This window comes from Felis catus, chromosome B4, assembly GCF_018350175.1.
Source record: "Felis catus isolate Fca126 chromosome B4, F.catus_Fca126_mat1.0, whole genome shotgun sequence".
Classification (NCBI taxonomy): domain Eukaryota; kingdom Metazoa; phylum Chordata; class Mammalia; order Carnivora; family Felidae; genus Felis; species Felis catus.
In genome coordinates, this window is record NC_058374.1 from 18,145,264 (window position 1) to 18,162,007 (window position 16,744).

The 16,744-nt window shown below is 39.1% G+C and overlaps 1 protein-coding gene across 1 annotated transcript in view; it reads left to right on the forward strand.

Moving 5' to 3' along the window:
* Positions 1-16,744, forward strand: part of MALRD1 (MAM and LDL receptor class A domain containing 1) — a 768,730-nt gene that overhangs the window by 40,170 nt on the left and 711,816 nt on the right. Inside the window, exons 6-7 of the mRNA XM_045062650.1 lie at positions 14,812-14,913; positions 15,561-15,707. Of these exons, the coding sequence (XP_044918585.1) occupies positions 14,812-14,913; positions 15,561-15,707 (249 nt within the window). The remainder of the gene's footprint in view (positions 1-14,811; positions 14,914-15,560; positions 15,708-16,744) is intronic.

The window sequence follows — 16,744 nt, forward strand, 5'->3', positions numbered from 1 at the left end:
CAAAATGAAAAGGCAATCTATGGAAAGGCAGAAAATTATCTACCTACTTGATATAATTGACATTTTAAACAAGTAATTTAAAACTATAGCAGAATACTTCTTCTTTTCAGTGCATGCTGAACGTTCACTAGTAAACTTAAGACTATAGCCTGGGCCCAGTGGCAAGACTCAAGGAGGCATGGGAGATCCTCCCCCAGATGCAGAATTTAAGGGGACACTAAAAATTTGTTATGGACCAAATTGTGCCCCCCTCCAAATTTCATATGTTGAAACTCTAGACCCCAATGTGACTATATTGGTGATAGTGTCTTAGGTAGTTAAGATTAAATTAGATCATACAGGTGGGGTCCTAATCTAATAGAACCGTGGCCTTATAAGAAGAGGAGATCTCGCTCTCGCTTTCTCTCTCCCTCCCCGCCACCCCTGTCTTTCTGTCATCCTCTCTCTTATTCTCTCCCTGTCCTTCTGTCATGTGAGGGTCACAGTGAGAAGGTAGCCAAGTGCAAGCCAGAAAGAAGACCCTTACGAGAAGTCAGACATGCTGGCAACTTCATCTTGTACTTCCTGCCTCCAGAACTGTGAGAATGTAAATTTTTGCTCCTTAAGCCATCCAGTCTAGGTACTTTGTTATAGCAGCCCAAGCAGGGTAAGACAAGTGCTAATTAAGATAAGTAACATTTTAATACCACACATTAAAAGCTCACAATTAATGAAAAAATCAATGATAAACAAAATATAAAAATGTTAAATGAAGATAGTATTAGTATTACTGAATTTTCCAGGCTCCAATATGGCTTAGCAGTACTACTGGGGCCACAGAACAAACCTTAAGAATGTTAAAACAATTGAAATGGTATAAAATATATCCTCTGAGCAAAATGAAATTAAACTACAAATCTGGGACATCCACAATCATTTGGAAATTAAATGTCACAAATTTAAATAAAACATACTTTGAAAGAACCAAATATTTTGAACTGAAAGAAAATGAAAATATAACTTACTAAAATTTGTGTAAGATAGCTAAAGCAGTGCTGAGGAAAAAATTAATAGATATAAATTTTTTTGTTAGGAAAGAAAAGGTCTCAAGCCTGTAAATTTAACTATTCATCTAATGAAAGTAGAAAAAGAAGAACATATAAAAGCTAAATCAAACAGTGGGAAAATAATACATATAGAGACAATAAATAATGGAATTTAAAATGAGAAAGTAGTAGAGAAAATTATTGAAGCCAAAAGCTGGTTCTTTGAAGAGGTAAATAAAAAATGATAAAGTTCTAGCTGGATTGACCAAGACAAAAAGAGGAAAGACACATATTACCTAATTTGGAATGAAATAGAGCTAACATTAAAGACTCTACAGGTATTAGAGGATAATAGTAATTAGGAAATACTACAAAAACTCTGTACATAGATCTAACAATGTCTGTGAAATGAACAAATTCCTTGAAAGTCACAAATAATCAAAAGCCATTCAAGAAGAAAGTGATAATTTGAATAGTTTTATGTTTATTAATAGGACACGTACCTTAAATCTTCCATTAAAGAAAACTCCTGGACCACATGGTTTCACTGGAAAATTGTATTAAATATTTAGGGGAAAAAATAACACCAGTTTTATACATTCTATTTCAGAAAATATAAGGGAAGATAATACTTGTTACCTTATTCTATAAAGGCAACTTTGCCCTAACACCAAAACTGAACAAAAAGATTATAAGAAAAGAAAGCTACAGACCAACATTTCTTTCACAAAAAAAATCTTTATCACAATATTAGCAAATGGAATCCAGTAATACATTAGAAAGAGATTACATTACAGTCATCCAGGAGATTACATTACAATCATCTAAACTGGTCCAATGTTTAGAAAGCAATCAATATCATTTACCATGTAATCAGACAAAAGAAGAAAAGCATGTGATGATTTCAGTAGATGCAGAAAAAGCACTTGACAAAATTCAACAAACAGCCATGATTAAAAACCTCAGCAAACTATTAACATCTTTAACCTAATAAAGAGCATATACAAAGATCAAACAGTTAACATCATACCCATAATGAATGAGTGTTTCACCTCTAAAACTGAGAAGTAGGCAGTGATGTCCACTCTTACCACTTGTATTCAAGACCTACTGGAAATCCCAGCCAATGCAATAAGGCAAGACATGTAAGTAAAGGAATACACATACAGTTGCAACAGAAGAAATAAATCTTGCCGTATTTGCAGATAACGTGATTGTCTATGGATAAAATATCACAGAATTTATTTTTAAATAAATAAAAATTATTTTAAAATTATTTTATTTTTATCACAGTAGCAGTATACAAAGTCAGTATAAAATCAGTTGTATTTCTATTTAATGGCAATGAACACCTGAAAACTGACATTAGAAAAATGACGCCATTTGTAATACAATCAAAGTAAATTTTTATATATAAATCTAACAAAATATGTGCTGGATTTGTATTCTGAAGCCTACAAAATAATGATCAAAGACATCAAGAATACCTGACTAAATAAATGGAGTATTGATTGATTGAAAGATCATGGGTCTATGTTTGTCAAAACTCATAGAACTGAATAACCCAAAGGATGGATTTTACTGTATGTTAAGTTAAATAAATTTAAAGAAGAAATAGTACTTTTTAAAGCTGAAAAGATTCTCATGGTGAGGAAGCTGCTACACAGAGCCCTTGGTAGTATTACCGTTAAGGAAAAAGCACAACTTTCTAGTTTTGTTCTACATATTTCTCTTTATCGTAAACATGTAAACTTTATATAAGTGCTTACAGTATAGGTATAGGCATCTTTATGGTTTCAGAACTCTTTGTGAGTTGGAAAATTCAACTAAATTCTTTTTCTAATATTAGGGAAATCTTTTAGATTATGCCCACACCTTCAAACAGTATCATGCTAAATACTGCCCTTTTCCAAGAAAATTCGCTGCACCTTCATTGAAAGGAGAATCTTTTTAGACTTTACCAAAGTAGCACGTGTGAAAAAAAGTCGAGCTTCGTGACTGTGAATACATATGTGTTTAGTCACTGATTCTTGAATGACATTGATTCTTGAATAAATTGCTTATTATCATTTTTTATAAAAATTGCATGCTATGGTTCATAATCAGAATATTGTGAATATACTCTGAAGAATTTTAGATTGGTTTGCCAGGACACTGTGTTAGTCTCATTTATGAAGGCCCCAAATATACAAATCATCCTTTAATGAGAACCTGAATGGTGCATACATATTATGCAGCTAAATAACTAAGGACCTAGTTACCTTTTTTTGTCCTATTAATTTCTAGTTACCTTTTAAGATCTAATAACTGTCCCTTGAAATTCATAATTAATTTAAGAACATTGACAAAGAAATTGTCCTAAGTCCCTGGAGTCAAAAGTGGGTGCCAGTTATAACTTTTACTGCAATGGCCTTGAGACTTGCACTTCATTCTCTACCATCTGAGAGAGAGTCTGGCCAATTTTATACAACCTGCTTGTACAAGATAAGGTTTGAAGGAAATGTGGCTTCATTGGTATAGAGACCTTGAAACGTTGGCAAAGCTTCATCCTGATGATCATGTATCATGGATGGAGGATTTTAAAATCCTCAAAGTAATTTTCTGCTGCTAGACTGTGGTGCAATGTAAGAATGAGATAGAAAGAGGGTGGGGATGTAGGAAAAATGCGTATGAATGTAAATATAGATAACTGACTTCTTGAAATAGTATTGAGCTCTGAGATTGAATGCACTAAAAGAAAAAGAAGTGTCCAGAAGATTAACTGTCAACTTATACCCCCATCTACTGTTTTTACGGTTACAAATTCCAGTTTGGGGAATGAACGTAGTAAAAATGGTTGACATTGGTGAAAGATATTTAATACCAATTGACACAAGCTATGTTGTTAATATCATGCAATTGATACTTGACTATTTTGCTATTTTTGTTTATAGTACTTTTGTGAATTTTTTTTCTTGTATAAATAGTGAAAAATTAGAGATAATATACGACATTTAATTGAACTATGGCCAATACTTAATTATTTAGCTCCAGGAAGTAGAAGATCCGCAGCTATTATGTGAATCAAGAAAAATTACAGTTTTAATTGTTTCATGTTAATTGTTATTGTGCAATCTTAGCTTCATTTATTACCTACACTCCCTTAATTGCATATGCAGTTTTATTTTCAGAGGATCTTACATTCAAAGGCTTTGCATATTCATTATTTGTAAGCTCCTATTATAAGAAATCAGCTTATGGGTGTTATTCATAAATTGTTTCATAACCAGTTGCTTCAATTGTATTCCAAATAAAAATGTAAGCACTTTACATAGGATGTATGATATTGTCAAGTATTTTGTTGAATTATATTTATTCCTTCCTTAAACAACTATATATTGGACACTTACGTTGTGCCAAGAGTTATTTCAGACAATGGGGAGACAGCAACGAAAAACAAACACCAATCCCTGTGTTCATGGAACTTACATTTTAGTCAAAGGGAGAAAGATACTAAGCAAATACAAAAAAAACTATGTCAAGTGGTGATATGTGCTGTGGGGAACAATAGAGCAGAAAGCCAAGATAAGAAGAGCCATAGATGAAGGTAAAGTGAAGTTTTAGTCAGGCATGGTCACATGGAAAAGATGTTTCTAAACAACAACAACAAAAAAAAACCCCAAGGAGTTGAGGGAGAAAGCCATGCATATTTTGGAAGGAACTATAAATACAAAGGTTTCAAGGCAAGAGTCAGCTTTGTCTGTATGAGGAAGATCATGGTGAGGACTTCTGTATTTATATCATGAAGGACAGAAACCCATGTAACGATGTTGAGCCGAGGAGATGTGATCTGACTCATATATTTAAAGGTCAGAGGGAGACAAGGGCAGCAACAAGGGAGCAAAATACAAAGTTATTACTGTAATCCAGAAAGAGTGATATTCCTTGAGTCAGAATTGGTAGTAGTAGCAGAGGCAGTAGGATGTAATGAGATTCTGGATGTGTTCTATAGAGAAAGCAAAGCTTTGCTGATGAATCGCGTGATGGGTGAGAGCGAGAGATGGGTCATGGATCCAGATTTCCTCCTGAAATAGGTTGGATGGAATTATCACGAACTGAGATGGGGAGGAAAGTGGGAGGAGAAGCTTTGGAGGAAAGAATCAGAAGTTTAATTTTAGACCTATTTCTGTTGAGATACATGTTAGCTCTTCAAGTGAAAGGGCCAAGACAGCAACAGGATGTCTATATTGGAGACCAGTGAAACTAGGCCTAAAATATAATTTGATAAGAAGGAAATGTTTTAAAGGCATGAGATGAGGTGATATTAACAAGATTATGGTGTAGAGAAGGGAATCCAAGGACTGAGGTCTAGAGCCCCCTCATGTTTGTGTCATGTGGAGATGAGGAAAAACCAGCAAAGGTGACTGAGAATGAACAGCCAGTAATTTACGAGGAAAACCAGGAGAGCATTATGTTCTAGAACCTAGTGAAGAAAACGTTTCAAGAAAGATTGAGTGATCGACTAGTTTCAATATTACTGCCATGTCAGGTATGATAAGGAAGAAAAATTAAATGTTGGATTTAACAATACGAGGTCATTCTTGATATATGCACTTTCAGTGGAGTGGTAAGGGTATGAAAGAGAAAAAAAAAGTTCTGATATGTGCTACAACATGAAGGAATCTTGAAAACATTATGCCAAGTGAAAGAAGTCAAGCACAGAAGACCATATATTGTATGATTCCACTTATGGGAAATATCCAAAATAGGGAAATCTATAGAGATGGGAAGGAGATTAGTGGTTGCCAGAGTCCAAGGAGGAGCAGAGAAAGGGAGTGATATATAATGGTTATGGGTTTTATATAATTTATGGTTTTATATATAATGGGTTTATGGGTTATAATGGGGTGATAATGTTTTGGAATTAGTGGTGATAACTGCACAATTATTATGAATAAAAGCCCCTGAACTGTATACTTTAAAATAATTAAAATGGTTAAAATGGTGAATTTTATGTTATGTGAATGTTACCTCAATAAAAAAAAAAACTTAAAAAAAAAAGACCTCACTAGCGCAGGTTCAAGGAAGGATGTGGGGAGAATTGGTGTTGGAGTCAGTGTGAATAGGCAGAACTTAGAGAAGTTAGTTGGAGGGGGTTGGAGGGTCAGAGGGCTTTCCTAAGATGGATGAAATTTTGGCCCCTTTGTGTATCGAAGGGAAAAGAAAACCTGTTGATGTAAAAGAGGGGAGGGAATTACTGGAATAATTCCTAAAACAGGGAAGAGGAGATGATTTTTTGTAGAAACAAAGAGGGGCCCAGAGAAGCGCATGGCTGGTTGACCCACAGTTACAAGAAGAAAGGTACTCAGGCAGCAGTTCAGGGAGATAGGTAGTGGGCCTTGTGAGGTTTTCTGCTGTTTCCTCTCATTTTCCCGATGAAATGTGGAGCAAGAATATTAGCTGAGAAGGATGATAGGGAAGGAGTTGGAATTTGAAGGAGGAAGTAAAGAGTTTTGAATAGTTGTCTAGGAGGAAAAGGAAAGAGGAAATGGAGGAAAAGGAAAGAAGGGGAAACATGGTGGACGATGAGATGGAGTGAGTAGTCACAGACATAAAACCATTTTAATCAGCATGGTGGTGGGCTCTTCGTCACTCATCTTCAGCCCCACAGATGCAGGCTGGAGTGGGTGACCGATTCCCTGGTGGTCTCAGCCTACCAATAGCCATGTCTTGGGCTGGAAATGCCTGGGGCAGTCATCTGGGCCCACGCTGCTTGTGACGAGCCCCCACCCATGTTTCCTTGATCAGAGCCCGTGTTGTGGCTGACCCAGACCTTGTGGTTCTTGTTAGGATTGAAGGATACACCTCAGCAACAACCATCAGGGAACTCCGAGAAAACAAGTTTCATTACACATAGGTCCTGGAGGATGTACAGAATGTCCAAGGGCAACACAGCAAGGTTCTGGAGAGAGACCATGGATCCAGGGGTCTGCCTTCATTGAGTTCAAGAGGTTCCTGATATAGTTGTGTGGCTAGCAATGTGTTTATTCCAGATGGATATCTTTGAAATGGTGCTCTCAGCCATCAAAAGTTTAATATCAGGCACTCTCATCTGTTAAAAAGAAAACTACAGGCCTAAAATGGTGTCACTTGAACTAGGCTAAGTCACCAAACTGGGGCTTAATATCTAACCTAATTACAGTTTCAACTTCTTCAGAAATGTCAGTCTTAAACTGTCAATCAGGAACCTTCTGATCAGTACTAGTGAGGTATTCTATGACATGGGCCCTCTCCATCCTCCAAAGGAAGATGATGTAATCCACCTAGTAAGATCCCTTGACCTTCTCCAAGGGAACGTGACCTTGCCTGGAACAATCTTTTGTTTTCTTTTGCTAATAAGTGTCTTGCTCTACACTCCTTCCTATAAAAACCTGCCATTTGGTATGGCTCCTCAGATCTCCTCTCTGCTTTCTACTTGGGGTGCTGTCTGATTATTGCTTTAATTTATTGCTAATGAAACTGATTAGATCTTCAAATTCATCTGGTTGAATTCTTGTCCTTTATTTTTTAAATACATTATTTAAAGTCTTTTTTTTTTAATATGAAATTTATTGACAAATTGGTTTCCATACAACACCCAGTGCTCATCCCAAAAGGTGCCCTCCTCAATACCCATCACCCACCCTCTCCTCCCTCCCACCCCCCATCAACCCTCAGTTTGTTCTCAGTTTTTAACAGTCTCTTATGCTTTGGCTCTCTCCCACTCTAACCTGTTTGTTTTTTTCCTTCCCCTCCCCCATGGGTTCCTGTTAATTTCTCAGGGTCCACATAAGAGTGAAACCATATGGTATCTGTCTTTCTCTGTATGACTTATTTCACTTAGCATCACACTCTCCAGTTCCATCCACGTTGCTACAAAAGGCCATATTTCATTTTTTCTCATTGCCACATAGTACTCCATTGTGTATATAAACCACAATTTCTTTATCCATTCATCAGTTGATGGACATTTAGGCTCTTTCCATAATTTGGCTATTGTTGAGAGTGCTGCTATGAACATTGGGGTACAAGTGGCCCTATGCATCAGTACTCCTGTATCCCTTGGATAAATTCCTAGCAGTGCTATTGCTGGGTCATAGGGTAGGTCTATTTTTAATTTTCTGAGGAACCTCCACACTGCTTTCCAGAGCGGCTGCACCAATTTGCATTCCCACCAACAGTGCAAGAGGGTTCCCGTTTCTCCACATCCTCTCCAGCATCTATAGTCTCCTGATTTGTTCATTTTGGCCACTCTGACTGGCGTGGGGTGATACCTGAGTGTGGTTTTGATTTGTATTTCCCTGATAAGGAGCGACGCTGAACATCTTTTCATGTGCCTGTTGGCCATCCGGATGTCTTCTTTAGAGAAGTGTCTATTCATGTTTTCTGCCCATTTCTTCACTGGGTTATTTGTTTTTCGGGTGTGGAGTTTGGTGAGCTCTTTATAGATTTTGGATACTAGCCCTTTGTCGGATATGTCATTTGCGAATATCTTTTCCCATTCCGTTGGTTGCCTTTTCGTTTTGTTGGTTGTTTCCTTTGCTGTGCAGAAGCTTTTCATCTTCATAAGGTCCCAGTAATTCACTTTTGCTTTTAATTCCCTTGCCTTTGGGGATGTGTCGAGTAAGAGATTGCTACGGCTGAGGTCAGAGAGGTCTTTTCCTGCTTTCTCCTCTAAGGTTTTGATGGTTTCCTGTCTCACATTTAGGTCCTTTATCCATTTGGAGTTTATTTTTGTGAATGGTGTGAGAAAGTGGTCTAGTTTCAACCTTCTGCATGTTGCTGTCCACTTCTCCCAGCACCATTTGTTAAAGAGGCTGTCTTTTTTCCATTGGATGTTCTTTCCTGCTTTGTGAAAGATGAGTTGGCCATACGTTTGTGGGTCTAGTTCTGGGGTTTCTATTCTATTCCATTGGTCTATGTGTCTGTTTTTGTGCCAATACCATGCTGTCTTGATGATGACAGCTTTGTAGTAGAGGCTAAAGTCTGGGATTGTGATGCCTCCTGCTTTGGTCTTCTTCTTCAAAATTCCTTTGGCTATTCGGGGCCTTTTGTGGTTCCATATGAATTTTAGGATTGCTTGTTCTAGTTTCGAGAAGAATGCTGGTGCAATTTTGATTGGGATTGCATTGAATGTGTAGATAGCTTTGGGTAGTATTGACATTTTGACAATATTTATTTTTCCAATCCATGAGCAGGGAATGTCTTTCCATTTCTTTAAATCTTCTTCAATTTCCTTCATAAGCTTTCTATAGTTTTCAGCATACAGATCCTTTACATCTTTGGTTAGATTTATTCCTAGGTATTTTATGCTTCTTGGTGCAATTGCGAATGGGATCAGTTTCTTTATTTGTCTTTCTGTTGCTTCATTGTTAGTGTATAAGAATGCAACTGATTTCTGTACATTGATTTTGTATCCTGCAACTTTGCTGAATTCCTGTATCAGTTCTAGCAGACTTTTGGTGGAGTCTATCGGATTTTCCATGTATAATATCATGTCATCTGCAAAAAGAGAAAGCTTGACTTCATCTTTGCCAATTTGGATGCCTTTGATTTCCTTTTGTTGTCTGATTGCTGATGCTAGAACTTCCAGCACTATGTTAAACAGCAGCGGTGAGAGTGGGCATCCTTGTCGTGTTCCTGATCTCAGGGAAAAAGCTCTCAGTTTTTCCCCGTTGAGGATGATGTTAGATGTGGGCTTTTCATAAATGGCTTTTATGATCTTTAAGTATGTTCCTTCTATCCTGACTTTCTCAAGGGCTTTTATTAAGAAAGGGTGCTGGATTTTGTCAAAGGCCTTCTCTGCATCGATTGACAGGATCATATGGTTCTTCTCTTTTTTTTTGTTAATGTGATGTATCATGTTGATTGATTTGCGAATGTTAAACCAGCCCTGCATCCCAGGAATGAATCCCACTTGATCATGGTGAATAATTCTTTTTATATGCCGTTGAATTCGATTTGCTAGTATCTTATTGAGAATTTTTGCATCCATATTCATCAGGGATATTGGCCTGTAGTTCTCTTTTTTGACTGGGTTTCTGTCTGGTTTAGGAATCAAAGTAATACTGGCTTCATAGAATGAGTCTGGAAGTTTTCCTTCCCTTTCTATTTCTTGGAATAGCTTGAGAAGTATAGGTATTATCTCTGCTTTAAACGTCTGGTAGAACTCCCCTGGGAAGCCATCTGGTCCTGGACTCTTATTTGTTGGGAGATTTTTGATAACCGATTCAATTTCTTCGCTGGTTATGGGTCTGTTCAAGCTTTCTATTTCCTCCTGGTTGAGTTTTGGAAGAGTGTGGGTGTTCAGGAATTTGTCCATTTCTTCCAGGTTGTCCAATTTGTTGGCATATAATTTTTCATAGTATTCCCTGATAATTGTTTGTATCTCTGAGGGATTGGTTGTAATAATTCCATTTTCATTCATGATTTTTGATTCTATTTGGGTCATTTCCCTTTTCTTTTTGAGAAGCCTGGCTAGAGGTTTGTCAATTTTGTTTATTTTTTCAAAAAACCAACTCTTGGTTTCGTTGATCTGCTCTACAGTTTTTTTAGATTCTATATTGTTTATTTCTGCTCTGATCTTTATTATTTCTCTTCTTCTGCTGGGTTTAGGCTGCCTTTCCTGTTCTGCTTCTAGTTCCTTTAGGTGTGCTGTTAGATTTTGTATTTGGGATTTTTCTTGTTTCTTGAGATAGGCCTGGATTGCAATGTATTTTCCTCTCAGGACTGCCTTCGCTGCGTCCCAAAGCATTTGGATTGTTGTATTTTCATTTTCGTTTGTTTCCATATATTTTTTAATTTCTTCTCTGATTGCCTGGTTGACCCACTCATTCGTTAGTAGGGTGTTCTTTAACCTCCATGCCTTTGGAGGTTTTCCAGACTTTTTTCTGTGGTTGATTTCAAGCTTCATAGCATTGTGGTCTGAAAGTATGCATGGTATCATTTCAATTCTTGTAAACTTATGAAGGGCTGTTTTGTGACCCAGTATATGATCTATCTTGGAGAATGTTCCATGTGCACTCGAGAAGAAAGTATATTCTGTTGCTTTGGGATGCAGAGTTCTAAATATATCTGTCAAGTCCATCCGATCCAATGTCTCATTCAGGGCCCTTGTTTCTTTATTGACCGTGTGTCTAGATGATCTGTCCATTTCTGTAAGTGGGGTGTTAAAGTCCCCTGCAATTACCACATTCTTATCAATAAGGTTGCTTATGTTTATGAGTAATTGTTTTATATATTTGGGGGCTCCGGTATTCGGCGCATAGACATTTATAATTGTTAGCTCTTCCTGATGGATAGACCCTGTAACTATTATATAATGTCCTTCTTCATCTCTTGTTACAGCCTTTACTTTAAAGTCTAGTTTGTCTGATATAAGTATGGCTACTCCAGCTTTCTTTTGGCTTCCAGTCGCATGATAAATAGTTCTCCATCCCCTCACTCTCAATCTAAAGGTGTCCTCAGGTCTAAAATGAGTCTCTTGTAGACAGCAAATAGATGGGTCTTGTTTTTTTATCCATTCTGATACCCTATGTCTTTTGGTTGGCGCATTTAATCCATTTACATTCAGTGTTATTATAGAAAGATACGGGTTTAGAGTCATTGTGATGTCTGTATGTTTTATGCTTGTAGTGATGTCTCTGGGACTTTGTCTCACAGGGTCCCCCTTAGGATCTCTTGTAGGGCTGGTTTAGTGGTGACAAATTCCTTCAGTTTTTGTTTGTTTGGGAAGACCTTTATCTCTCCTTCTATTCTAAATGACAGACATGCTGGATAAAGGATTCTCGGCTGCATATTTTTTCTGTCTAGCACCCTGAAAATCTCGTGCCAATTCTTTCTGGCCTGCCAAGTTTCAAAAGAGAGATCAGTCACGAGTCTTATAGGTCTCCCTTTATATGTGAGGGCACGTTTACCCCTTGCTGCTTTCAGAATTTTCTCTTTATCCTTGTATTTTGCCAGTTTCACTATGATATGTCGTGCAGAAGATCGATTCAAGTTACGTCTGAAGGGAGTTCTCTGTGCCTCTTGGATTTCAATGCTTTTTTCCTTCCCCAGTTCAGGGAAGTTCTCAGCTATTATTTCTTCAAGTACCCCTTCAGCACCTTTCCCTCTCTCTTCCTCCTCTGGGATACCAATCATGTGTATATTGTTTCTTTTTAGTGTATCACTTAGTTCTCTAATTTTCCCCTCATACTCCTGGATTTTTTTATCTCTCTTTTTCTCAGCTTCCTCTTTTTCCATAACTTTATCTTCTAGTTCACCTATTCTCTCCTCTGCCTCTTCAAGCCGAGCTGTGGTGGTTTCCATTTTGTTATGCATTTCGTTTAAAGCGTTTTTCAGCTCCTCGTGACCGTTCCTTAGTCCCTTGATCTCTGTAGCAAGAGATTCTCTGCTGTCCTGTATACTGTTTTCAAGCCCAGCAATTAATTTTATGACTGTTATTCTAAATTCACTTTCTGTTATATTATTTAAATCCTTTTTGATCAGCTCATTAGCTGTTGTTATTTCTTGAAGATTCTTCTGAGGGGAATTCTTCCGCTTGGTCATTTTGGATAGTCCCTGGCGTGGTGAGGACCTGCAGGGCACTTCCCCTGTGCTGTGGTGTATAACTGGAGTTGGTGGGCGGGGCCGCAGTCAGACCTGATGTCTGCCCCCAGCCCACCGCTGGGGCCACAGTCAGACTGGTGTGTGCCTTCTCTTCCCCTCTCCTAGGGGCGGGATTCACTGTGGGTGGCGTGGCCCGTCTGGGCTACTTGCACACTGCCAGGCTTGTGATGCTGGGGATCTGGCGTATTAGCTGGGGTGGGTAGGCAAGGTGCACGGGGGCAGGAGGGGCAGGCTTAGATCGCTTCTCCTTAGGTGATCCACTTCAGGAGGGGCCCTGTGGCAGCGGGAGGGAGTCAGATCCGCTGCAGGAGGTTTGGCTCCGCAGAAGCACAGAGTTGGGTGTTTGCGCGGAGCGAGCAAGTTCCCTGGCAGGAACTGGTTCTCTTTGGGATTTTGGCTGGGGGATGGGCGGGGGAGATGGCGCTGGCGAGCGCCTTTGTTCCCCACCAAGCTGAGCTCTGTCGTCAGGGGGCTCAGCAGCTCTCCCTCCCTTTGTCCTCCAGCCTTCCCGCTTTCCGAGCAGAGCTGTTAACTTATGTCCTCCCAGACGCTAAGTCGCGCTTGTTGTGGGAACACAGTCCGTCAGGTCCCTCCGCTTTTGCCAGCCAGACTCGGGGGCTCTGCTTGGCCGGCGAGCCGCCCCTCCGCCCCGGCTCCCTCCCGCCAGTCCGTGGAGCGCGCACCGCCTGGCCGCCCTTCCTACCCTCTTCGGTGGGCCTCTCGTCTGCGTTTGGCTCCGGCGACTCCGTTCTGCTAATCCTCTGGCGGTTTTCTGGGTTATTTAGGCAGGTGTAGGTGGAATCTAAGTGATCAGCAGGACGCGCGGTGAGCCCAGCGTCCTCCTAAGCTGCCATCTTGCCGCTTCTATTTAAAGTCTTTTTAAGTTTATTGATTTATTTTGAGAGAGAAAGAGAATGAGATGGGGAGGGGCAGAGAGAGATGGGGACCGAGGATCTGAAGCGGGCTCTGAACTGACCTCAGAGAGCCCGATGTGGGGCTCAAACTCACAAACCATAGGATCGTGACCTGAGCTGAAGTCAGATGCTTAACCGACTGAGCCACCCAGATGCCCTGAATTCTTGTTCTTTAACACATTATGATGTAAAAAAAGTGAATTGTCAGATACCTACAGTACCTGCAGGGTGGTACTTACCAGAGTTTTTGCCCTGAGAGTATGAGGAAGCACAGGAGTGCCAGAGGGAGTGGCTCTAACATCTGTGAGAGAGGAAAAGAGAACATGAAAAAGGACGGAAGGAATTGGAAAACTGTCGGACCAGTAGCATGTGGGACCTCGTGCTGTCAAAAAATTGTTAGAGCTGATACTAGAGGGAATGAGTGGAGAGAGGTGATGGTTGAGGAGTGGGCCACTTGTAATTAAGATAAAGGAAATGTTACCACTTGTAATGATGGTACTCACAGGCGTGGTGGCAGAGGTCATTTTTCCTCAACCTTTCTTCATGACCATCAATACGAAAAAAGCAAGAGATTAAGAGACAAGATGAAAGTAGCTATTAAAATGACGATGACTGCCAAGAGTCAAAATCCTCAAGGTGGAGGGGTGGTGCACCAGTGTCTTTAGGTGACTGCCACAAGCTGGCACAGCGAGGGATGTCATCTGATGTCAGGAGACTCAAAGCTGAGGTGGTTGGGGAGATGAGAACGAGAATTGTCTGGAAGTGGCAACGGAGCAGGGAGGATACCCAGTCCACTTTCCAGCCCTGTGTTGGGCGGGCAGTGGAGGGGAACACAGACACCAAGCAGGGAGAGGATTTCAGGGACTGCAGTTCCAGGAGATCAGCTTCCAGTTAAAGAGGACAGCATATCAGCATATGTCATAGTTGACACAGGTACAATTATCCTTCTAATAATAGGCTCCTTGTTTCCACATTAGGCCATGTTACTTCCATGGGGACATGGGCAGTTTGGTTTGGGGGCTTGGCGGTCACCACAGAGATCCGATTAAATCCCAGAAGCACTGGCATAGTTGTATTATTCTCTCTGACTCTCTGTGTGATGGAGCTGCCTGGGGAGAGATGCTGTTACAGAGAGGAGTTGGGTGAAGAGTGCTTTCTAGAACAAATGCTAACATTTTAGGAAATGCATGAGTCTTTCCAGTTGTACCTACATCTCACTTCTTGCCTCTCTTTAAATTTAACAGATGAAATTTTACCATGTCAAGAAACACTGAATACCGAGCTGGAACTGTGCCATCTAGATTCACGTCTCTGCAATTTTGATTCTACAGATGAAGGATTGAAGTGTAAGTGTTAAATTGAGATGCCCACCATGATGGTATGTAGCCATCCATGAGACTTGGACCACTGCTAGGAATTCAGACCACTACGAGGGATACTCACCTGCCAACCTTTGTTGACATTTATGTCCTAATTTTAGCTGGAGTGTTGTTGGAAGTCTATGGTTTATTCAAAATATGAAAGATACTAAATATGTAATTTTAAGGTGATGTTTTATAAAGTAGTTCCATTAAAGACCATCTTTCAATTATATAGAGTGTTTCTTCTTTAAAATTTCCATGTGATTATGAATAACGAGTGATTTAAACTAATTTCATAAGGTAAGTAAGGTCAGATTATATATGTGCCATTTAAAAAGTTGTAGTAGGAGCAGTGTACAAGAAAAAATGGAAACATCTTTTCACTTTTGAATGGCAGTGGTTTCCATTTGGGAGGATGCCTATCTGGATCAAGGGAGGAACTTTTGAAAAACACATTTGCTGGTATATTCTAAGGCTTATTGAACCAAAATTTGTAGGTATGAAATTGTGTGTGTGTGTGTGTGTGTGTGTGTGTGTGTGTGTTAAGCTTTGATTATAATACATAACTATGGCTAAGCAGCTACTCTAGTACACTGTGATGGTTCACCAAGATCTTTTTTGGCTTTCTGTAGTATGTCACGTCTGTGGATTTGAATCTGACATGTGTGACTGGGCATCAGAAACATCTGCTGGGCGAATTTCCTGGATGCGCACAAAGGCAAGAGAGGTTCTTGCATTAGAATCTATACCTCAGCAGGATCAAAGTAGTGATGATGAAGGTAGGAAATAAAAAATAATCTTCTGTATATATGATTTTTAGAATTTTGGCTTGTGGGTAGTATGAAGATATTTCATCAGGGATCTTGATGTACATACTGAGTGTATTTTATTGAAGCTATATTTGCATAGATATTGAAAGTAAAAAAATCATATTATTGACAGTGTAAAGAAAGAATTATACTAGGTTAACTTTTAATTTTGTAAGTTTTATTATTTAATCATCAAGAGATAGTAGATATTGTGGGAAGAAAAAGGTAAAGTATTAAAACGCTTTTATAAAGCTGACTAGCTCTCCTTTTCACTAGTGTTATCAATGATTTTCTTTCTTTTCATCTAACATTAAATTTGTGGTGTCTGTTTATTTTTCTTTCCACTGCTTTTTCTTTCTTTTTTTGAGGAGGTATTGTTAGTCTTTTCTTAATTTAGTAATTTAAAATTTTGCCACAGCAGAAAGTAATAGCTATTTTTTCTACTTCCATGTTGAGTTTACTTTCTCCATAGTTTTGCCTTTTCCAGAATGTCATATAATTGGAGTTATACAGTTGGTAGCCTTTTAAGATTCACTTCCTCCATTTAGTAATGTGCATTTAGGCTTCCTCTATGTCCTTTTCGTGGCTTGTTGGCTTATTTTGTTTTAATAGTGAAGTATATCTCATTGTCTGGATGTACCAGAGTTCATTCACCTCCCGAAGGACATTTTGGTTGCTTCTAAGTGTTTGGCAATTATGAATAAAGCTGCTATAAACATCCATGTGAAGGTTTTTTTGTCAACATAGGTTTCCAACTCTTTTGAGTAAATCCTAAGGAGCATGGCTGCTGGATCATTTAGTAAGAATATGTGTAGTTTTCTAAGAGACTCCTAAGCTGTCTTCCAAAGAGAATGTATCATTTTTCATTCCCATCAACGATGAATGAGAGATCTTGTTGCTTCACACCCTCTCCAGTATTTGGCTGATGTCAGTGTCCTAGATTCTGGCCATTCAAATAGGTGTGTAGTGATTTCTCTTTGTCTTAGTTTGCATTTCCCTGATGCCTT